Source organism: Oryzias latipes, chromosome 18, assembly GCF_002234675.1.
Source record: "Oryzias latipes chromosome 18, ASM223467v1".
Lineage (NCBI taxonomy): Eukaryota > Metazoa > Chordata > Actinopteri > Beloniformes > Adrianichthyidae > Oryzias > Oryzias latipes.
The window spans coordinates 24490272-24514779 of NC_019876.2; the positions used below are offsets into that span (position 1 = coordinate 24490272).

The following is a 24508-nucleotide window of genomic DNA, read 5'->3' on the forward strand; positions in this document are numbered from 1 at the left end:
AATCACAAATTTAGACTCTCCGCTCTCGTTGTCTGAGCTTCATGAAGCTCTGTTACTTATGCCTAATGGTAAAGCACCAGGGCCTGACGGCTTTCCTGCAGAGTTTTATAAGGAATTCTGGGAACAACTGGCACCAACGTTTTATAAAACGGTAAAATTTATCAATGAAAGCCAATCTCTACCACCTAACATGAACTCTGCCAACATTATCCTTCTTCTAAAACCAGACAAAGACCCCACGAGTCCTTCAAGCTATCGCCCCATTTCTTTAATTAATGCAGATGTAAAAATTATCTGCAAAGCACTAGCACAGAGAATAGAAAAAGTCACTCCTCACATAATTGACTTTGATCAAACTGGATTCATCAAAGGCAGACACTCGGATGACAATGTCCGCAGACTCGTTAACATAATAGACTTTGCCACCATCAAAAACCAGGAAATGACTATACTATCACTGGATGCTGAAAAAGCCTTTGATAGAGTAAATTGGAAGTTCCTCATTGCTGCCCTCCATAAGTTTGGGTTTGGAGAATCATTCATCAATTGGATCAAAATATTATATCACAACCCCAATGCATCAGTTAGAACTAATAAACAGACTTCCAACAGGTTTTTTCTTGGAAGAGGAACTAGACAGGGTTGCCCACTCTCCCCCTCGCTTTTTGCAATATTTATCGAGCCTCTAGCTGCAGCAATAAGACAGAATGAGAGTATTAAAGGAATTAAAACCAAACACAGCCATCATAAAATTAGTCTCTATGCAGATGACATATTACTGTTTTTAAGTAATATACATTCTGTAAATGAAACGGCAACAATCATTAATGAATTCTCTTCTATATCAGACTATTCCATTAATTGGAATAAATCTGTTTTATTACCACTGAACAGTAATGCGGAGCAAGGACTCACAATACCAGTTAAATCAGGCAATATAAAATATCTAGGTATTTATTTTTCCCCCAAAATATCAGAACTGGTGCTGCTAAACTACACCCCATTACTGAAAAACATACAGGACGACCTAACACGCTGGACCAACCTGCCTTTGTCCCTTATGGGCAAGGTAGCCACGGTTAAAATGAAAATCTTACCCAAAGTTAATTATCTCTTCTCAATGATTCCCACACAACCGCCATTAAAATGGTTCAAAACATTAGACTCATCCATATCAAGCTTTCTATGGAACAATAAACCTGCAAGAATTAGTCTAAAAACTTTAAAATCTGCAAAAAGCTGTGGAGGATTAGAATTACCTAACTTCCACAATTACTTTCTTGCAAATAGATTACAATACATCTTAAAATGGTTAAAAAATAATCCAGAAACCAACTCATGGTTAGACTTGGAACAGGCGTTATGTGGAAAGATCAACCTGTCAGATCTTCCATTTATTAGTCAAATAGTTAAAAAACAGGATTGTTTCAAAAGTATTAATATAAATGCCACTTTAACAGCCTGGTGGGAATTTCTCAAAATATCAAAATCATCAATTCAACCGTGCAAAATGACACCCATCTGGAACAACCCAGACATCCTCATAAACAAAAAAATTATCCACTTCCCAGCTTGGCAAGCAGGGGGCATAAAACAACTAGAGCACATAATTATTGATAGAAGATTCATAACTCCCCAGGAACTTCAAGACAAACATGGAATATATAACTTCTTGGAATATCAGCAACTTAAATCAATTATTACTAAAAAGTTTAAATACAGAGACAACGATTTAAAGCTACCAGATGTAGTTACCACTCTGATCAATTTCTCAATGAATAAAACTCTCTCCAAAATATACAAACTTTTATGTAATTTAGATAACAATATTTCACTTCCGACAACAAAATGGGATGCGGATTTGAGCATCAGCACAGATGAAAGTTTTTGGTCAGAACTTTGTCTAAACACCTTTAAAATGACAAAAAATCCAAATCTGCAGCTAATCCATTTCAAAACTCTTCACAGAATTTACTACACTGGACAGAGGATGTTCAAGATGGGTCTCAGTAACTCAGACATTTGTCAGCACTGTGACAGTAATCTACCCGACAATTACATGCATGCACTATGGTTCTGCACGCCTGTCCAGGCTCTCTGGCAGCAGGTATGTGCCGATCTATCAGTCTGGCTTAAGGTTTCAATCACAGCTTCACCGTCACTTTGTGTGCTTGGTGACATGAGTGCCATCGATGTAGAAGGAGGATTAGGCTCTATCATTTTCATAACTCTTTGCATTGCTAAAAAAACTATTTTAATAAATTGGAAAAGCAAAAAAAATATAAATATAAGTCAACACAGAAATCTGCTGCTTGATCATATCAGCTTGGAAAAAATGTCAGCCCAAAGTTCAAGTAACTTTGAAAGAATTCGGTCTCTCTGGTCTCCCATAGCTAACTCCGTGACTTAGGGGGTGGGGGGGGCATGGTCGTCGCTGCTCCTTGCCCTTCTGCCGTGGGCCGGGGTGGGGGTCGGGGCCTCCGGTGCCTGGCCGGGGGTGGTGGGGGCTCCGTTGGTCGGGGGGTCGGGTCCGGCGCCTGGGTGGGGCGGCCTGGGGCGCTGCGTGGTCCTCTGGGCTTGGGTGTGGGGGTGCGTGGTGGGGGGGGTGGGGGGGTGGTCTGGCTTGGCTTGGGGGGGTGGTCCCTTTGCCTGTGCTGGGGGGGGTTGGCGGGGGGCGCTGCTCGGGGGGGGGGGCCCAGCGGCGCTGGATGGGCTTCCCGTCTACGCCTGGGGCTGGGATCGGCCCTTCCCTGGCTCTGGGGCGGGACGGGACAACCCTCTTGGGGCCCCCGGTCGCTCTGGGTGTCATCCGCTTCGGCTGCGGGGTCTGGAGGTGGGGTGGGGTGGGGGTCTTGTCGGCCCTGTCCTGTGGGGGGGCATTCTGGGGGAGGGGGGGGGCCACTATTGGTACGGGGCAGGGGGGGTTGACGGGTCGGGGTCTCCGCTGAGGCCATCGGCGGTTTCCCCGGCCGGTTGGCTGCCTCGGTCCCGTCGAGGCCTGACCAGAGCTCTTCTAGGGCCGGCGTTTGGGGGTGGGGGCCTGGGCTTGCTCCGGGGGGGGCCGGCGCTTTCTGGCTCCCCTCTCTCTGTGTGGGGGTGGTGGTGCTGGGCCTGGGGTGTCTGCGCCTCCGGGGGTGGGGCCCCGGGGCTGGGTGGGCCTGGCCCCCTTGCTGGGGGGGGGGGGCGGGGGACGGCTGTTTGACCACCGGGGGACAGTCTATCATCTGTCCCCAACTTACCCCCTTCCTCATATAACCTCATAATAGGGTGAGGGGGTGGGGGGCTTAGCCTGCGATGAGCCTTGGGGGGGGGGTTTACTAGGCAGTGACCCCCCTCCTGTGGTTGCCGTATGGAGTGGGCCCCCCCCTTTCGGTTTTATTTGCACCTTAGACATGTAGGGCCCTTGGTAGGGGGGGTGCTTGGACATCACTGCCAGCAAGCAGCGGATGTCCTCCTAGCACCCTACCCGCCAATTTTAACCGCACCTTAGACATTTAGGGCCCCTTGGTGGGGAGGGTGAGGGGACGTCACTGTGAGTAATCAGGAGACGTCCCCTTAGTGCCCTACCCGCCAATTTTAACCGCACCCCCCTTAGTACACACACCCCTCCCCCCTCAATATATACATCCCAACATAAACACACACACATGCACACACACACTCTCTCAAACACACATACACGCACACACATTTTGCAAGGAAGGTGGGACCTAGGACCATCTGTCCCCTGCCTCTTCCCTGGTGGGGGGTACGGGCCCCTTTGCAACGGCGGCTGTGTCCCCGGGGTGCTGGCTTCCTGGGCCCGGCGGTGCTCTCTCCGCGCGGTGGGGGGGTTCACATTACATCTGAGCCGGGGGTGTTCGTGTCCCTGGGGGGTGGGTTCTGGTCCTTGCTCCTGAGTGCTGGGCCCCGCCAAATTTCCAACTGTGGCCGAGCCTGGTCGGGCCATATTTACAACACCCCTTGTGGGCCCTCTTTTTTCCCCGGGGTTCCCCCCTCCTGGGCGGGGGCGGCGGGCCCCTGCCTCGCTCCTCCCTGGACCAACCGTTGGCCGGGCGGATGGCTGCCTGGAGTGCGGAGTGGGTCTCCCTTGGGGGGTCCTGGCCCGTACCTGGGGTTGGGGCGGGGGGATGCCCGGAACTCCTGGGTGGTGGTGGGGTGCTCGTCTGGGGCTGTGGGCGTCCTTCTCCGGTGGGGCCCTGCGTTGGGTTCTCCCGGCGCGGCGGGGGGGCTGCTCTCCTGGTTGGGCTGGGGCGGCGCCCTCTTTCCCTCCGTGCCTCCCTGCTCTCTGGCTCTGGGGGCCTTGCGGCGGCCCTGCTGGCCCTGGCCTGGGTGGCGGGCTTGGTCGCCCGGGCGGCGGTTGTTCCCTGCCGGTTCCCGTGTGGTGTTGGGGGGAATCCGGCTGCCGCTGCTGGTGCGGTGGGGGTCTTGGGGTGGGGATGGCTGGGCACTCTCCCTCCTTCTTTTCACGTTCCACCATCCATTTTAGAAGAACATAAACACTCACCTGAGCACAGGTGTCAGCTCAACAGACTGAATGACTGAAATATTTCACACTAGTTGGTTTTAAGGCATAAGTATGCGTGTGAACACTATCTGTTTTGTGTACATGTCGACAGGTGGACATTTTTGCAACTAACAAGTGTGTTTATAACATTTGAGTGTGTGTGTGGACAGGCTCCGCCCTTTTTTTTTTGTTTTTTTTTTTACATTTGAACCTTACCATAATGATTAACAACCAGTAAACTTGTTGCTTTATGCTGCTTCATTGTCTTATCCCCTTTCCCCTCCTATTATCACCCCCTACCCCCCCTCTCTCTAACGTCCCTCTTTCTTCTTCCCTCCTTTCCTTTTCCGTCCGGTCCAACACCAAAGATTTTCAAACATGATTGAAATTAATAAAGTTTGGCCTCAATTACATAAGGGGTTTGTTCAGTCATACCTTTGGTTTGTCTGAAGATTAATAACCCCTATTGTTAAAGCAAAATATGTCCAACACAAGAGGCCCTCAGCTCTCATCTGCCTGCCCAGCTGTTGGACAGGACAAGTTAAAAAAAAAAAAAAAAAAAAAAAAAAAAAAAAAAAAAAAAAAAAAAAAAAAAGAATGACTAATTTGGGTGAATCCTGAAATGATTCTTGAAGTGTGACAATAATTTCTCTTGGAGTGGTTTGTGTACTCTACAGTCTCAGACACTTGTTACAAAAATAACCTTCTCCGCCAGATGATGAGTCTGTACCGCAAAAATGCCGACTATGACTCTGATGCATATTTAGAATTTTCTGCTGACGACGGAAAGATGATGAGTGACTTCAGAATCATCTGCACACACACACAAACCAAAAAAAAGTTAGTCGAATATAAACAGAAATATGACTTTGAGATTAAAATAGTCACATCCAATTCAATCATTCTCACTTTGTGCAGCATTTTACAACCAAGGCACGGAAGTCCTATACAAATACCACAAACATAAAAGAGAGCTTAAAATGTTCAGATATGAGTTATGAGACACAAATTACATTTAAAGTCAAATTTGGAAAAATGAAATAACAAATAAAATAAAGTATTAAACAAATATTATACAAACTCACCTCTATGATTTAAAGTAGAGGGAAAGAGATGGGATTATAGATTTTATTTAAAAACAAAACGCGAATGTCTGTCTGAGTTGAAGAGGAAGATTGTTCAATTTCAGAGCTGCCTCAGAGGATGGCGTCATTTTACAGGGATCTGTGAAGACGCTGAGGTCCGGCTGTCCGGGTGAAAGTGTTTGGGTGCCAAAGCTCAAAGAGGCGTGCAGTAAAGAAATTTAAAAAGAAATGAAATCATTTGAAGACGACTCCAAACCTGAAGGCACAGCCAGTGAAGTAAAGCTAAAAGGGGGGTGATGTGCATCTAGTAAAACGTTAAAAACACATTTAATAAAGTTTTGATGAAGCTGCAATAAATGGCATCATTTTGTGATCCGCCTCAAGTAAAAAAACAAACAAACTTTGACTGCTCAGAGTTTATCTGTGGATCCAGCTCAAAAGTAGAGTGTGTTTTAAAGTAAAGGTTTGAGATTGCTGGTTTTGAAATCTAGTCCAAAGATCCCAGATCTTAGAGGAGCTGCCAAACACCAGAATTTTAGCCTTTTTTGTCAAAATTCAGGAAATATAAGACCATCCAAGCATCTTTGAGCCCAAGAAACCCCATATGAACGGGTACCTGGTGAAGATGCAAAGACACTCATGCCGACACAAAAGGTCCAGCCCTCCAAATGAGGCCAAAGCCAATGCTGCACCCCAAGACTGTTCTGCAATCACTGTGCAATCATAAAGCTGCTATAACCAAGAGAGTTGTTAGGTCTAAAATTAGTCAGAGTTATTAGTTAAAGGGATGCAGTTAAAAGCACAAATAAGGGGAGATTCTGATTTTTGAAACAGCATTGGAAAACCTCAAGCATGCTCTTCCACAAAGGCCACTAACTAACTGTAAACCATCTTCTCTATAATTTTAAAGGGAAAGGGCAGTTTAGAAATATGCCTCAAATTACTGAGAGCTGCAGGATCAGGCCCAGCTTGACCAGAATAGGTTGGATGAAGTGTGTTTAAAATTCAATTCTGGAACCACACCAGAAGAGAAGCTACTGCTAAAAAGGGTAAGAACAAAAGGCTCAATCGTGGCGGAAGACTCTTTAAAGTTGAGGTAGGAAAGCGTCGAATGGAAAACCTGAGAGCTCAAACGTGCAACCCACTTCTTCTGATGAAGATAAGCCAACAAGATCGAACTGGTTGAAAACACCTTGGCAGGTGAAAAACTGTAAGCTGATGGATTGTGAACAAGAGGTATTACATTAGTCACATATACTCCGGCAGGGGATTGACCCATCCAGGTGCTTTGGTGTTTTTGGGTCGTCTGGAGGGTCATGAACAGAAGCAGTCGCATCTTAAAGGAAGCAAAGATCTGTTCCTTTGATGCTAATCTGACCCCGTCAGGAAAATGAAACAAACGATTGTCTTGCGTGTGGCAAGTTTATTGTGTATTTGTATGGATAATGCAAATAACACATATGTACGACATAAGAGTGTTGTTGTTGTATAAACCCTCATGCCACACTCTAGTCATTAGTGAGGACTAATGAGCTCCATGTGCAGTGCACAGGCTTCAAGATGCCTGCATCTTACCTATTTCACCATAACTTTGTGTTCCCTACGACTTGTCAGCACAAGATTTAAACCCTAATGGTAAAGATGTTCTCAAATACATTGTTGAAATCTTCTGGTTATGTATGAGAAGCCTCCATGGAGGCCGACTACAGACCATCTGGTCTTTGAGTCTTCAAAGAAGACATGGGGGTTGTGGAATTTGGACACAAACATGTCTAATGGATACTTTCAGCTTCAGTTGTAGCTCCCTGGTTTTTAAGCCAGGAGTCCCTCAGAACTTGAGACATTTGCAGTCTTCTGCTCAACAGCATTATTTTCTGACAGAATGAGTCTCCTGAGTCAGCAAGGGCTCAGATGTAAGCCAAAGCTGTCTGGTTTGCAGCAGAGGCAAGTGGAGTAAAACCAGGTGCAGGTAGGATCTGTAAAAAGGCTGTAAATAGATTTTTGTAAGAGTTGTGTGGTGTGTCAGTTGATCTCTTTGTTTGGGTAGAGCTTGTGGCCAACCCTCAGTTTGGATTCTCCTTGATCATTCTTCAGTCTTTGACATTGTGAATAACAAAATAATTCTATGATGTGTGAACTCAAAAGGGTCTGCGAAATAACTGAATCCAAATCTGATTAAACAATGGAATGTAGTTAAGGTCCACACACTAGATTACCCTCCCAGATGGTGTAGACCAGGTGTGCTCATTATGTCTATCGCAAAGATTATGTGGGTAGATCATTGGCCATCAAAAATAAACAACCAAATAATATACAGTATATAGATATTTTAAAAAATCTGTCAGCGAATCATCGTCCTCACCATAAGGTACGTGACTGAATTGACAAGCAGAACAGCCAGTCGGACATCTTCTGATACATACGTCACTGCACACGCATTAAAATGCACTAAGCACGCATACTTTCTACCAACGGAAAGCCACTAGCGGCACCGCTGCACGCGGGTCCCTGGAGGAGGACCTTCCAGGCCCGCAGGAGTGTTTATTGAGGCCCGGGCCCTTCGATTGGAAGTAATACGAGATGCCCCATCCGACCTGCCACAGCACCTGATGTGCCAGGACAGGGGTTCCTGCCTGGGGAATCAGTGCCCACTAAGGCAGAAGTGTTGTCCTGAAGCATGCACTTCTGAAGCCCTGCCTGCAGACCAGAGCCCACCGTTAGCCCAGTCCTCACCCAGCCACGCTTTAGAAATGTCATGCCCCGCTCCCATCAGTACACGGTTTACAGCAAAGCATGAAACACAATCATCACTGCTTGTTCCTTTCATGATAAAATGCCTTTTCTGTTCTAATTATGCATGACTACAAAAATACTATTAATAAACAGGGAAAACTATCTCTTCACAAAATTTGTGTACTCTCACGGTTCTTGGGCAAGACACTTCCCCCTCCCTGCCTCATGTGTGGCTCCGCTGATGAGTGAATGTGCATTAATGTCCCGGTGATGGTCAGAGGGACCGTGGGTGCGTAGTGCAAGCCACGCCCATTAGTCTGCCCCAGGGCAGCTGTGGTTACATCAATAGCTCACCATCATCAAGTATGAATGACGAGTGAATGAATTATGGAGATACATTGTAAGCGCTTTGAGTGTCTAGAAAAGCGCATATAAATCCAATCCATTATTATATGTTTATACCATGGTCCGGGTGTATACTCGATTCTGATTGGATGCTGGGTGTGCATTAAAACCTGAAAACCGCACGGTAAAAAGAGAAGCTTAAATGTTTTGTATCACTGCGCCGGCTTCTTTAAAACAACCTTTTAATTCATCATTTGGACAAAAACAAGCGGTAAGAGATGAACTTTCTCTCTGAACTGATGCTTTATCCAACCCATCGGAAAGATCAGCATCTATATATATCGCCGAATCTTGACTGCAGAGGTGGTGCGGCACGATGTGGACTATTTGTTATGCCGCATCACATAACAAATAGTCCGCTTTTTGTGAGAAAAGCGATCCAAATCGGAAAAAAAACAAGAATTAAGAACAAAAAACTGGTTAATATGTATTGCTTTTGTAAGTGACCACGGTATAAGCGGGTTAATGGCCTTCGAAGTGTGCGTTATTACTTTTTAACGCACTTCGCGGAAGCTTCGCGTCAGACGATTCAGGCTTCCACGGCGTGCGTTAAAAAGTAATAACACACACTTCGTTAGCCATTAACCCTTACGTGTGGGTGTGTGACGGGTTTATGAAAATGTTTTTGGGCAAGTGCCGAATTTGTTACATTTGTTATAAAAAAAAGAGGCAGTGGATACAAAATATGACAAGTGAACTATGTTCGGTATTAAATTCAGCATTTTCTGAACACAGGAAAACACACGTTTCACAGACGGTGTCTGCCCCGTGTTAATAAAGCTCCCGGTGTGAGCTGGACAATGTAAAGCCTACACATCCTAATATGTAAAACCAGTCACTGCTGCCTGACACCGTCACTCATTTAAAGGCAAGCGATATTGGAGCCTTTTGGCTTTCCATAACTTGGCGCCTGCCGGCGAAGGCGGTCCTTACGGCTTGCCGTACATACCCGCTCTGGGACGGAGTTGCCGGCTGAACAGCTGGAGGAGTTCATCCTGCAGGAGCTGATGTTTACTTTCTGCTTGGTCTGGTTTGAAGGGAAACCCAGATCCCCTCGCGCACACAGACAGACGGATGCTGGAAGATTTCTATCTCCAGACTTTCCACGGAGGGAGGAACCCGTGAGCAAGACACGACCCGCGTAAAGAAAGCCTGACCTACTTTTGCATCGAGGACAATCATCATGCGGGTCGTGTTGTGGTTCAGCTCCGTGCTCTTGTACCTCGGCGGATTTGCAAACGCAGAGCCCAAAGCAAAGTGTCCGACTCGGTGTGATGTCAGCAGCTGTCCGAGCCCCAGCTGCCCCAGCGGCTACGTGCCGGACCGCTGCAACTGCTGCCTGGTGTGCGCGGGCGCGGAGGGCGAGCCGTGCGGCCGCAAAGACGACCTGCCGTGCGGGGACGGGCTGGAGTGCAAGCACCCGGCGGGGAAGCGGCTCTCCAAGGGCTTCTGCCAGTGCAAGCTGGGCCACAGAGTCTGCGGCAGCGACGGGAAGACGTACCGGAACGTGTGCCAGCTGAAGGCGACCAGCAGGGCGGCGCTGCAGCAGGGCCAGCCGGGCGTCAGCCAGACCCACAAGGGGCCGTGTGAGAGCAGTGCAGGTACGGCTGGAGGGCAGGGATGCAGAGATGCAGAGAAGAGATGCTGTTAAACCCAGCTGCTGTTCATAAATCCATGTTCAAAAAGATTCATTCTAAAAAATGAATTCTCTGTAGGGCAAAACCACGCAACAAAAATGCTAAATAACACCTTAAACTCCTGTGCAAACCTTAGTCTGGAGGCAGGAGAAGGCTTGTCTGTTCCCATTGAATTGATTAGAACTTGATCCCTCTTCATCATTCACTGGTGAACTGGAATCTTTTCTTTGCATTGTAATCTTTACTTTTCACTTAATTGGTGAATTATAATCTTTAGATGGCAGTGATTGTTTTTAGTGGTCATTTCCAGTTGGCATAGGTGGTTGTGTCATTTTTAGTGTAATACTAAACTGTAATTTTTACTGAATTACTAACCGTTACATTTAAAGACCAATTTTCTAGATTTATCTTTGTTCCAATACTCACCGATGGTCATGAGTTCTGGGGTGTTGTTGTTGCTCACCTTTTGGTAAATCCCTTCAGGGATCGCCACAGAGAATCAGCTTTCACTGATTTGCACAGGTGGTTGGTTTAGCAGAGATTTTTATGGCGGATACCCTTTCTGACACAACCCTGTATTCGTGAGCTCTGGGTCATGACTAAAAACACAAGGTCCTAAAGGCATGCAGCTGAAATGAGCTTCCTCTGTAGGGTGGCTGGGTGCTTCCTTAGAGAGAGGTCACCCGGAGAGAGCTCGGAGTAGAACCTCCACATCAAGAGGAGCCAGTTAGGGTGGCTCGGGCACCTGGTCCGGATGCCTCCTTGAATGGATGGATGGACGGATGGATGGATGGATGGATGGATGGATGGATGGATGGATAGATACATTCAAATATATCAGGAATGGAAAACAACCTTTTTTGCAGTTTGCTTTTTTTTATTTGAGCACCATCTTGCCAATTAACTTTCCCACCTGAGATTCTCGATTGTGCAATGCTTCTCGCAGGCATTTCTGGTTCTGCATTCATCAAATTGAGAATGCACAACTTCTGGAACAATGGCCTCAAGATCCATTCATCCATCTTCTAAACACATTTCTTCCCTTTCGGGGTGACGGGGCTGCTGGAGCCTATCCCGGCCACCCGTGGGCGAAGGCAGGGTACGCCCTGGACGGGTTCCCAGTCTGACGCAGTGACCTTGAAATGTTGGTTCTAAACCACCAAACCAGCTTCATGTCATCCAGAGTTAGAACGGTGTTGGGGGGCCTAATGATTTCTATTTGGGCTCCGAAACCAAAGACTTCTATGACAGGTAGTTACAGGTAGTCTGAAACAAAATCTGTGATTTAAAAATACTGATTTATTTTGATCCAACACATTCATGTTATCTCGTTCCATATGCACTGAAGCTGGGCAAGCTGGGAGCCGAACCTGTGATCTTCCAATCAGAGGTCTGGTTCACCTCTCCACCTCTGCACCACGGCTACCATTCATATTCATTTACACACACACTTGTATAACCAATGTTAACCAACTGGCAAATCCTTTCAATCCTCTAATTAAACAAGTAAATAAATAAAAGTAAACAACATTCACAAACCCATTCAACAACAAACTCATTACAACACCATCTGTCAGAGAAACCTTTAAAACACATTCAAAATTGTTCAGTTTAGGAAAACCTTTAAATAAGCATCAACATGTTTAGAAATCTTGACAGAAAGGAAAACGTGGGTTTACAGATAAACCGTATGATGGTTATAATATTTTTCTGTTTTATCCTGATCTCCAAACCTAGCTGGAGATTTTAGGCCTGGACACAGACTTTGTCCATCTTCCTAAACCACTTTGTGTGACAATCGACCCTTGTACTTCCATAACACTCCTCTGGCTCATGCACCTCAGAAGAATCAGAGCCAAAAGGGAGTGTTTGACTGTTATTGCAAAGCAGTAAACGCCAGATAGGAAACATCGGAGCTGGGAGGCCGTCACGTGGTACCAGTCTGTCTCCTCAGAGAAATGTTTTTCCCCCTTTTGTGACATACGCTGGAAAAAGCCTCCCAACCTGAGAAAAGAAGCCTCTCCATCCGTCACGCAGGACTCAAACAGATTTGAGGAATCAAAAAGTCCCCTGGCTGTGTTTACAATGGGACGTTGTTCTGCTCCAACAGACATGAAGCTGTGGCTGCAAACAGATTTTTGTCTGCTGTCAGTCAGCAGTGTCGTCAAACATGCTTGAGCAGTGGCCCTGATCCCACCGAGCAGCAGTAAACAGGACTGGACTGCAGCACCACAGCCGGTTGTTTGGACCACAGGGAGTTAAACACACTTCCAGTAAAACAATCCTCTAATGCGTCTGCAGAGCGCCTCGGAAAGTCCCTGAACCCAGCAGGGGTTTGAGCGCCGCCGCACAGAAAGGCCAGCAGATGTGCGCACTCAAGCAGTTCTGTGTCGCTGCACAAAGTGTGGCTGTGTCTAATAATGACCACCCTTAGCTTAGACAGCATTGGGAGATTCTATCTCAGAGCCAGGGTGGGGTCAGACCGATAGCTCGGTCGAGGAAGGGGAGCCACTCGCTTCCAGGACTTTGAAGTTGAAGACTGAGCTGGGATTTGGAAACCGCAAGTTCCTGCTGGAGCAGTCGTAAATCTCTGCGTGGTTTTAGAGCTGCAGACAGTCAAAAGTAGAATCATGCTGCAGGAAATGAACTTTTTTTAGTCCATCCAGGATCATTATGCAGTAATTTTGGATCCACTCAGTCACAGCAAAAAAAAAAAAAGCTGTGACAGATGTACAGGACTCATCTCTTTTCTGCTTTAACCCTTGTGCTATCTTATTGGGTCCAGATGACCCCACCTTTACATTGACGTGTTCTCCCTACCATAACAAAGGTGGATAAAGGTGAAGAGGATTTCATGTAATCCATGGACACCAGTGAAGATCACAAATCATTGAAGAAAAAAGGTTCAGAGCACTGTCTAGTGGGTCTAGATGACCCAACTCCCAACATTAAAGTGCCTAGGATAGCACAAGGGTTACGCAAATGAACAACCGAGACAGACTAGTTCAGATAACATGAGAGCATGTGGCTTTCGTCTTTTCTGAACACTAGGCACTGTGAATTAAAATAGCATTGATCCATCCATTGACAGAGAAGTCATTGTTGGATGAGAGAGGTTTGCAGGATTTCTGGAAAAAGGGCTTTTCATTGACATTGAATTGGCTTCAGCATCAAGCCACAGTTCAGCATTCTCAGTTTTTTCTACAGCAAATGCAGCAAAAACTGTGATTTCAATGATAGCGGGATGAATAGGAGCCTGCAGTAGTGTAGTGCAGTAGAAATTGGTCCGGTCATCAAAGCAGCTGGGAGATCCCACTGCAAGACTCAAGTCTGTAAAAGGCTTTGAGATGTGGGAGGGGCCTACAGTACCTGCCTCTTGTTGACAAAACTGATTACACCTGGATAACATCTTATATTTTGGGAAAGGTCTTTGGCTTTTCCATGTAGGTTCTAACCTTAACACTGATGTGCATGGTTCATTTGTCTTTGCTTTTGCGTTAGATACCCTTCCTGACACAAGCCACCCATTTTCCCAGACTAGGGATCGGCATCTTAGGCTGCCTTTACACTGCAGGTCTTGATGCTCATATCCGATTTTCTGACTATATCCGATTTGTTTGACGACTCGCTTACATCATCTTTTAAAAGTGACCCGTATCTGATGTTTGCATTTACACTATACAATGCTGAAACTATCAAACGTAGACGTTCTGAGGACTACTTAGCAGTATTTCCGCCCTCCGCGGACCTTTTTCGGACTTTTGTGACTGCGGTTGTCATGGAGGCAATGCGGCGACGGAAGGAGGCGTTGCCTTGGGCGCTCCTGAGGGGATGCATGGGGGAGTAAAAATGAGGGCTGGTCGGCCGTCTTATGTTCTCTCTCTGAGTTTTGAATGAGGAAGTGTTTGCAGACGTGCTGTCCGAACAGTTTGATCCAAGTGTTGAACCTTTCCTGCGTGATGGCTTCTCTTTTCCGAACGTGGTCAGAAACACACGGGAGATTTCCTCGGGGTTCTCTTTTCCGTTCTGAACCCTCAGCCTCACCCAAAGACTCCAAAACCTTTGGGGGAGACACCTTGTTTTTAATTTACGGTTCTCCGACAGTCCCCCGCTCAGCGCTCACAGGAGAGAGGGGGGCTCTCTCCTTACACACACACACACACGCAAGCACGTGTGCGCGCTCACACACACACATGGTCCCCATCATACACGCCCCCAAAGAAATAAACGGCTTCTAGCCTGTTCCATAGCATCGGTGTCCCGCTTCATTAGTTACCGTTTGCGTCCGGACCGGGACCGGACCGGACATAACAGCGGTTTCCAACTACGGTCTGAAGCATGAGGCTGAAAGGTAACACCCTGACAGCAAAATCAGCGCACTAAAAGCACCTTACTAAGTCATGTGATCTCAGTTGGTGGTCTCCTGAGTTGCCGTCACTGACTTACGACTCGCATTTACTGGGGAATATCCGATTTGTCTGCTTACATGGCACACGCAAATGCACGTATCCGATTTGTTTCCGATTTATTTCCACATATGAGAGAGGCCTGTATCCGATCTGAGAAAAACGGAATCCATGCGCTTTTGTCCTGCTTACACGTTCACCGATCATATCCGATCTGTGCTACGTTAGAGGGAAAAATCGGAATTGGGTCACTTGAACAATGCAGTGTAAAGGCGGCCTTAAAGTCCCAGACAATTCTACAGACCAGCAAGACGAGACAAATGTTTCTAATAACTACAATCTTGCTCATTCAATAGATCCAATCGTATATCCACGGTTAGAAAGTAGAACTTTAGATTATGCAATATATTTTGTCGATGTGATGCACATTTGCACGTTGGGCTTTCAGAGGTACTAATGGTCACACGTGCTTTGGAGACACATCATTGATATGGCTTCCCACAGAACAACTGCAACACGGTTGTGAAAGGTGAACGGGGTCATTGCAGGCAAATGGAGGGTGGGAGACACGGTGAAACTGTCCAGTGATTGAGGTGATCTTAGAGACTAAAAGGGGGGCTCCATTTCTCATCTCTGACAAAAAGTTCAGAATAAAAGTTAAAAGTAGTTTCTAAGTTAAACGAGGATTAAGCGAAGAAGAGAAAGAGGAGCCAGATCAATGACCTGAAATACGTCATGAACAGTTTGAAAAAACATCATCACAGCTGAGAGGTTAGTGGTTTAAACGTGCTTGAGTAATGGATCCCACATTTACCCCAGAGTGCTCTCCGAGTGGTGAATCAGACGATACTGGAAGGAGCAAACAGTTGTGTGTGTGTGTGTGTGTGTGTGTGGGAGCGTATCATGAATCACGCTAACAACATCTTCAGGAGTGCAGCATCAAAATCCAGGGGCTTCATTTCGCAAACCGTATGGAAATCAGCGCAGAACAAGATTGAAACAGCATATTCCATTGTTTTAATCTTTAGTAGGAATCAGTGGTTTATTTTTCCTGAGATTTGATCCAAATTCTTAAAGGTAAACTGAGTAGAAACCTCTCAGCAGCAGCTGTGAAGTCCCACACCTACGGCACGCTCACTTTGCTAATCCGATCCAGACGACCTGTGAAGGTCAGTCCTCGGTTCTGTTCCCACGGAGACGATTCCTGCCTGTCTTTCTGCTCTCCTCTTCCACAACCTTTTTGTCTCCATTTGCTGTTTTATCTTTAGAAAAAACAAAAAAATCTATGGGTCACTATCACAATAAAGTACCTTTGGTGTCCTCATGAGTATCACTGAGTCATGAACAAAATGGAGCAGAATAATTCAACTTCTTCTTATCAGTGACCAAAGACTTGCACACATATCAGTCAAATCATTTGTTTCTTTAATTGTGATTCCTTCAGTTTATGCTATTTTTTTTCTTTATATGAATGCGATTTTGGTATGTCCCACACGCTGTTCTGCTAACTTCAGGGTGTGTCATAAAGGGTTAAATTATGCTAAAAATAAAATAAATCGGTACACATTTTTTGTCACATAACATTATTTGATAAAACAAGTAATTTTTGCTGTTTATGGCATTACCTTCTCCTCTCCAGGTCCTTCACGGACGTCCAGCCCTCGCTACAAATTCAACTTCATAGCTGATGTCGTGGAGAAGATTGCCCCCGCCGTCGTGCACATCGAACTTTTCCTCAGGTACCGCCTTATTTTGAACGGCTCACATTATGGGATGTAGAACTGTTTGTTTAGCAGACGCTGTATTGTACATTAGTATAATAATAAAATCAGCTTGATTTCATTGAAATATACTTCTTCAGTCATCTTCATCGTCCTCCTGTAGCAGAGCTGACCCTTTCACCGGGATGAAATCTGGTCATGGGCCATTTTGTTCCATTTCCTCCATAAATGTTGGCTGTGGTTGAGGTCCAGACTGTTTACAGTCATGTCACATGGTTCAGCTGTGTCTCCTGAAGAAGACTGACACTTCGTTTTATGAGGAGAGGTGCTAAAAAAGACTTCCTCCTCATGAAGTCCTCTTAAAATGAGAAAAGTTTTCAGTATTTCTGCGTTAAAAGCTAGATTCTGCCTTCTTCTATACATGCGGGGGTTCATGAAACTGAATTGAGACTATTTGGAGATAACAATAAGACTCAAATATTGAAAAAAATGTGTCACCACAGAAAATATAACATTTATTCTGCTTTTGCACAAGCACACAATTCTACATTTTGCTTACAATGTTTATGCTTTTAGTTAGTGCTGCTTTCGACCTAGTGACAAACAACCATGACAGTTCTCTCCACATATTCTGCCCTAAACTAAACTGTGTCTGCTCAGACCCAGTGGGTGGGGCTGCAGTGGGGTCTTGGTAATCAGTGTGTGGTCAAAGCAGGTGCTCAGCCTGGCATTTCAGGTGGTGCACTGCACACATAGTTGTGTTAAAGACAAACATGTCTTATGTTGTGCTGCAACAGCTGAAATACATCAGAAGTTTACCACAAGCAGGCCAAGGGAATTCCTTTGGCTTTCAAAATAAAACACTTGGTGTAGTCTCCACACTACAGGCTTCATTTCTGAGCTTCAGAAATGTCCCTCAACCATGTCCAGAGTGTGCGTTTCTTCTTTTAAAGGCATATTAATTGGTGTTTTCTTTCCCGATTCCTTGATGCTTTTCCTAGTCCAGCATTCACATTGAAGACAGACTGATTGGTTTACTTCCCCAGACATCCTCTGCTGGGTCGCAACATCGCTCTGTCCAGTGGCTCTGGGTTTGTGATGACAGAGAACGGCCTGATCGTCACCAACGCTCATGTGGTCTCAAGCAGCTCTCCTGTTTCAGGCCAGCAGCACCTGAAGGTAAGCAGCTCCACTTAGATCACAGATAGAATATGGACTATGTTATCATAGCTGCTGCATCCCCTGCAGAACAGCTGCAGTCCAACTCAAACTAAGAGGCACTTAGAGACAGAGACTTCTGAGTTACATTGAAACAAAGTCAGACGATTGAGCGGGTAATAAATCAATTTTTTCCTTCTCGTTGATAGATCCGCAGATGATTTCCAATTTTATTCAATTTAATTTAAAGTAATTTGGTGCGAGTCAGCTTGAGCATCAAGACAGTGTTCTGTTCGTCACCTTTTCAAACCTTCATCAGCCTGAAATGAGACCCGAACCCCTGAAAGTCGAACCACAGCCCAGATTTAAAGAGTCAACGTAGAACAGTTTGGTCCAGATAAAAGCATTTACAGAAAATATTTACGTCTGGGAAGTTGAATTTGACTTGACAGATGGAAACATGGTCACGGAAACCTTCTTTTGACTTCCACTGAGACACACAGTACTATTTTTTAGGGGCTTCAAATGATCATGTTAATCCCGATTGATCAATTAAAGACAAATTAGCATAGCATAAATCTAATTTTGAATCCACAACTATTGCTATGTTCTCAAATTTAAAGCAAAGGTCCAACTGTTTACTTGCATGAAGCTGAAGCCCCTTTGTAGTTTTAACAGAATGAACCAAAAACAATACTCCAGAACATCACAACTATGATCTAAAATGTTATACAGAGAACTCTGGGCCTGATGTTGTGTTTTGAATTTTTCAAGATTGAGAATAATCCGCTATGGAGGAGTAAAAGTAAAGGTTGGAAGACTGTTATAATAAAAACATCATAAGCCCCTTTTTTAGTTGTATTTTGATCTTTTACTGTACCACAATGTCAGGTTTATTCTTCCATCCATCTACGGCAGTGTTTTGAAACCTAAACAAACCAAACCAGTTCCACCTGAGTCGTTAACCGCTGAAAGAGAGGACCAATTTGGAGAGGGAGTCACTGGCTCCCAGACCCCCAGCTGAGGACAAAGGACTATTAACGACCCGAAACCATGTAGGCTAAGTGGACAATACCTCCAGTTTCAGGTCTGACTCCTCCCCCATGAACGCATATATACCAGCTCTTAGACCAGCTAATTCAGAATTGACAAAGCCTCTTGGATAAGAGGTGAAACGTCTAACTTTAAAAACCAAGTCCAGATGACATCCCCTAAACCTACTACAATGGAACCAACCTGGATGAATGAGAGTCTTCATAGACACGTACCACAATGTCACAAATATAAGTGAAAATACGTCAAAATGAGTCTTTTTCACAGCAGTTTTTAGGTTAGATTAAAATAGAATAATTGGATGAATAAATTAAAAGTTCTGATTAATTAATCGGAGAAAATAATTCCATTGCATAACAGCGCTGCTATTTATCCCTGTGGACTTTTGCCTTAAAAATGTGTCCGTTCTGTTTTTTCTTGAAGGTCCAGATGCATAATGGTGACGTGTACGAGGCCACCATCAAGGACATTGACAAAAAGTCGGACATCGCCACCATTAAAATCAACCCCCAGGTGAGTCCATGAATGTGACGCAGGCCCTGAGGGCGCCAAGCAGGGGTGAGAGGTGAGACCAGGTAGAAAGACCCGGGTTGTGAGCAGGACAAGAGGGTGGGGTGATGACAACGCAGACGATGACGAATAAGGCAGCGGACCCCGCTGACACACTTACTGAACATCACAACCCTTCTGAGGGGGAAAGCTGAGGTCCGGGTTTAAACCTTTCCTGTGCAAATTTGCTCCCCAGCTTCAAAACCAGCTTCCTGCATTGGATTTTCAAACTGTTCGCTCTGGATCAGGACCGGGGGGATGGGGGGATGGGGGGATGGGGGGCAGTGCTGAAAACAGTCCTGGTTCATCTCACACCACTGGTGTGCAGAACATGTGTTTCCATTCAGCCTCCTCCGATCCTCCCTCTTTTTTGCCCTCCTGACCTTGATTCCAACTCCCAGCCTCTCCAAGGATTCTGGGCTGCGTCGTCATGACAACCACCTTTAGTTTGGGTCGTGTTTTTAAGGACACGTGTTTAATCATTTCTTTGTTCCAGTTGTCGTGTTAACAGTTGCCGATTGTTGCAGATGAGGCAGACTCAGCCTGTCCCTGTACTCCCCCTGCTGCCTCTTAGATCAAGCTGCCGGTTCTGTTTCTGGGCCAGAGTGCAGACTTGAGGCCGGGTGAGTTCGTGGTCGCGATCGGCAGCCCCTTCGCCCTGCAGAACACGGTCACCACGGGCATCGTCAGCTCCGCTCAGAGAGACGGCAAGGAGCTGGGTCTCAGGGACTCAGACATGGACTACATCCAGACGGACGCCATCATCAATGTGAGGAGACCTAATCCAGCTGAAATCCAAAGTTCAATCAAATTTCTCCAGTTGTTATTTTGTGTTTTCTGTGTGACAGTATGGAAACTCTGGAGGACCTCTCGTCAATCTGGTGAGTTTCTGTCTTTAAGTTGAACTTTGCCTTCCTGTGGTTGGACCTCAGATAAGAGTCTCCCGACTCCACGGCTGCGAGGAAAAAGTCGTTTACCCTCATTACTGAGGTCAGCAGACGTTAAACGCCATTTCTGTAATTAGGACTGGTCTTATGGCGGAAAAGGGCCCAATCCCAGTTTGAACTGGAAGGCCTCAGAGCGTGAGAAGGACTTGGCATCACATTAGCTGGAATGACGGAGAAGTTTGCAAAGTTCATGTCGTGCAGAAACAGACTGTTTTAGTAATTTCTAAGCAAACATTGCAGTTTGACGAAATATGATGAAAGACTGTTTATTGTGGCTTCATCAGACAAACATGAACTGATATTTGTGGCCCGGATCCCAAACGAGCTCTGTCTCTGTTGCCTCATTGGTATGGCAGCTCGTGGGACGCCTCTTCCGTGACCTAAACTTTTTAATTCCATGTTTGCATGAACTCTGGGGTTTTTGCCCGTCTCAGCTCTGAATGTTTCAGGATGGGGAGGTGATTGGGATCAACACCCTGAAGGTCGCAGCTGGAATCTCCTTTGCCATTCCCTCTGATCGGATCACCCGCTTCCTCAACGATTCTCTTAACAAACACAGTAAGGGTGAGTCCGACAGCGCCGTCCGTGACCACGACTGGAGGGTCCCGTCATAACCAACCATCTTGACTTTTTCTTTTTTTTTAGAGCTGAGGCCAATAAAGAAGCGTTTCATCGGAATCCGGATGCTGACCATCACTCCAGCGTGAGTATAGCACCTCTAATAACCTTTGCTCCACCTTTATATTGGCATCTCTCTTTTATCCTAATGGATGGTTCTGAAGGACTTACAGAGGATCTCAGTGAACCTTTGGTGCTTTCTTTCCTCATTTTCTTTTCAGTTTACACACGGGACTATTTACAGAGGAATGTAATTTAACTTTGACTGACCTGTGAGTCAGACAGCCTTAAAAAAGCCATTTCTCTAATGAGGCCCTGTTTAGGAACTGGGCTAAAAAGAACCCGTTTTTCCAAGTTCCATGTTGCTGAAAACCACTTTAAAAGATTTCACTTACAGCTGCTGCTGGCGTGACACTTCCACATAAATTTGCCAGAACTTTTATCGTCTGAGGAGCAGGCTGATGCTAATGGAAAATGTTTGTCCTTAATTTGAGTCCATTTTGAATGAAAGTCTGGCAGATCTTTTCATCAGCACAGAAACTCAGGATGAAGGGGGATAGTTGAGAAGCATCCAGTTAAAAACTGAAAAGAAAACTATAAAAGAAAAAACACAAAAAAGAAAATGAAGGGAATTTTTTCAACATTCATTTCCAAATTCTCAGCAAAGATAAAACTGATGGGATCATAAAATTACCTCAACATTTGTGAAAATGTGTTGTGTTTAGTTTAAGTCAGATGAATCTAATTAGAAGCTATACAGAGAAGTTACATAAATAGCTAAGCACTGCTAGTGATCAGAGGCAAAGGACTAGTGAGCGTAGAAGCCACTATCCAGGATGAAACATCCAAGATGCATGAGTACATCAAGCTCAAGGCCCCAAATGACAGTGTGTTCAGTGAATGTCTCAGGCAATGGAGAGCAGAGGATACAGTGCTGGAGGACAGATCCTCATGGGAGGACAAACCCCTGCATGGGATGTACCACCGGACCATAACTGAAGTGGCTGATATCAAGAAGTCCTACCAATGGCTAGAAAGGGCTATCCTACAGGACAGCACTGAAGCGCTCATCTTGGCAGCTCAGGAACAAGCCCTGAGCACCAGAGCCATAGAGGCTCAGATCTACCACACCAGACAAGACCCACGGTGTAGGCTGTGCAAAGAGGCGCCTGAAACAATCCCGCACATAACTGCAGGGTGTAAGATGCTGGCAGGTAAAGCATACATGGAGCGCCACAATCAAGTGGCTGGAATAATATACAGGAACATGTGTGCAGAATATGAACTGGAAACCCCAAGGTCAAAATGGGAAACACCTCTGAATGTAGTAGAGAATGAGAGGGCAAAGATCCTGTGGGACTTCCAGATCCAGACTGATAGGATGGTAATGGCGAACCAACCAGACATTGTAGTGGTGGATAAAGAACAGAGGAAAGCCGTTGTGGTGGATGTGGCAGTGCCAAGCGATGGGAACATCAGGAAGAAGGAACTTGGTGCAGAGGTAGAGCAGTCGTCTGCCTCTGATCGGAAGATTGCAGGTTTGAACACCTGCCCATGTGTGGAAGTGTCCTTGGGCCAGACAACGAACCCCACATTGCTTCTGGTGGTTATAGATTGCCGTTAGTGTTTGGCAGCCGAGCACCCATTAGTGCGTGAATGTCTTGTTTGTGTGGGGCTTAGACTGTAAAGGGCCATTTGCCATAACCATGTAGTGATGAAAATAAGCAAGTGCATAGTCAAATTTGTTGTTTTTTTTCCACTTGTTGCAGTTCATCCATGGTTCTACAACAGAGGGAAGGTTTAATAAAAAAACAACCTTTTTCTGCATTGAGGACTTGGTTAATTGATGCTCCAGGTCATTAAAGCTCATGTAAACTAGCTAACTGACATCCAGACTTTTAATCACAATCTGTCTTTGAAAAACAGCAGAGCAGCAAAGTAACAACTTAGACTTGTAGTTGTAACTCGTTACTTCACCTCCTGGTTTGAACGCATCCCAGTGAGATTTGGTTTATGCATGAGCAGAATGTAGTTTATATCATTTGTCTCCACGTGAATACAGCTGACCCGTGCTCCGTGTGTGTGTGCTTTTTATGTTGTGTTTCAGGCTGATTGAAGAGCTGAAGCAGCAGAACTCAGACTTCCCCAACGTGACCTCTGGGATTTACGTGCACGAGGTCGTTCCTCACTCTCCTGCTCAGAAGTAGGGTCATTCTTCAGTGTTGTAGTTGGTTCGGTGCAACGATGAACATCTGAGCCTCAGGCTTCTGTTTTCTGTTTTCAGAGGGGGCATCAAAGACGGCGACATCATCGTGAAGCTGAACGGGAAACCTCTGACGTCCACGTCTGACCTGCAGGCGGCGCTGCAGGAGGAGACGGCTCTGCTGCTGGAGATCAGGAGAGACAATGACGACCTGCTCTTTAACATAGAACCAGACGTCATCATGCAGTAGACTCTGGACATCCAGCTCTCACGCGGGGCTGGATGGAAGGCACAGTTTAGTGGAGGTACAGGTCAGATGGCAGAACTCTGCAGCACACGTCTGACGCTGAGGGACCTCGATGTTACGACGGCTGTAAAGGAGCAGAAGGAAACCATGTGATGCAGGAAGGCGACGGATTACTGCTGATGAGCTGAAGCACCCGTCCACCTGCAGAACTGCATCAACACAAACCACTTTAGTGCATTTAGATACTTGAAGCGTTTTCACTCCAATGAAGCATTTTCTTCTTCTTGTACACAAATGGACAGATACCTCAGAACCAGTACAGGCTGGTAATGCTCCTCTGTTGATGAACACAAGACAGAACTGATGCAGTCCACGCTCAAATGGAAGGATGTTCATTTAGCCAATTTAATTGTAAATATTATTTTTCGATCAAAAAGCTGAAGTCCAAATGTTATTCATTTGTAATTCTTGCTTTCCAGTATAGACCTGTTTAAGTACAAATACACAAGTCTTCCTACAGTTGCTTCTTTCAGAAAACGTTGGACAATCCGGTTTTGGTTTGGCAATCTATGAAACAAACGTTTGTCTGAATAAAGACGGATATGGGAATCTGATCTTCCAGCCACAATTCCTGTGACTTTTGGATGAATTCCAATGAGGATATGTCCAAACCCAATCTACAGTCCCTTTGACATTTGCATTATTACTAAACTAAATTCACCACAATAGAACTGGGCCAACAATTGAATTTCTAAAATGTTCAAGAAATAATGCAAAAACTTGATTTTCAATCAATTATTCTAAAAAGAAAATCAACAAAAAGTGTTTTGACCCAAAGCTGGATTGTTTGGTTGCTGTGATGGGTCTGGTTTAGTTCGCAGACATCTTACTGTCTGCAGAGGGGTGCCTTGAAACCCGTCCCTGGACTCAAAAACAATATTGTTGCGCTGCGAAAGCAGGACAGGAGGTTGTGGTGTCATAATCTTGCGCTATTATTTCTTTTGATTGCTGCAAATATTTTCCAAACTTGAAAACAAGGTCTAAGGTCGTAGTTACAGGCAGACGGCTGGATCCAAATGCAGCAGGTTTATTAGCTCAGCTAAAACTCCACAAAGCTACATCAGGGTCAGGCAGGCTGGTTTGGTTTCTCCTAATAAGGTAATACACTATGATCGTTATCTTTAAAGAAAATACTTCTACCAATAAATATATGAGGGCAAAGGATTACTGTACCAGTAG

At 45.5% G+C, this 24508-nt stretch overlaps 1 protein-coding gene across 1 annotated transcript; it reads left to right on the plus strand.

Annotated features, from left to right (window-relative positions):
• The first annotated feature begins 9662 nt into the window (after window positions 1-9662).
• Window positions 9663-23883, plus strand: htra3 (HtrA serine peptidase 3). The gene is made up of 10 exons (XM_020701951.1): window positions 9663-10331; window positions 16413-16512; window positions 17541-17673; window positions 19129-19218; window positions 19829-20023; window positions 20103-20135; window positions 20651-20765; window positions 20847-20904; window positions 22927-23022; window positions 23104-23883. Exons 1-10 carry the CDS (start codon window positions 9914-9916, stop codon window positions 23270-23272), a joined length of 1407 nt encoding a protein of 468 aa, XP_020557610.1. The 5' UTR covers window positions 9663-9913; the 3' UTR covers window positions 23273-23883.
• Window positions 23884-24508: the final 625 nt, after the last annotated feature.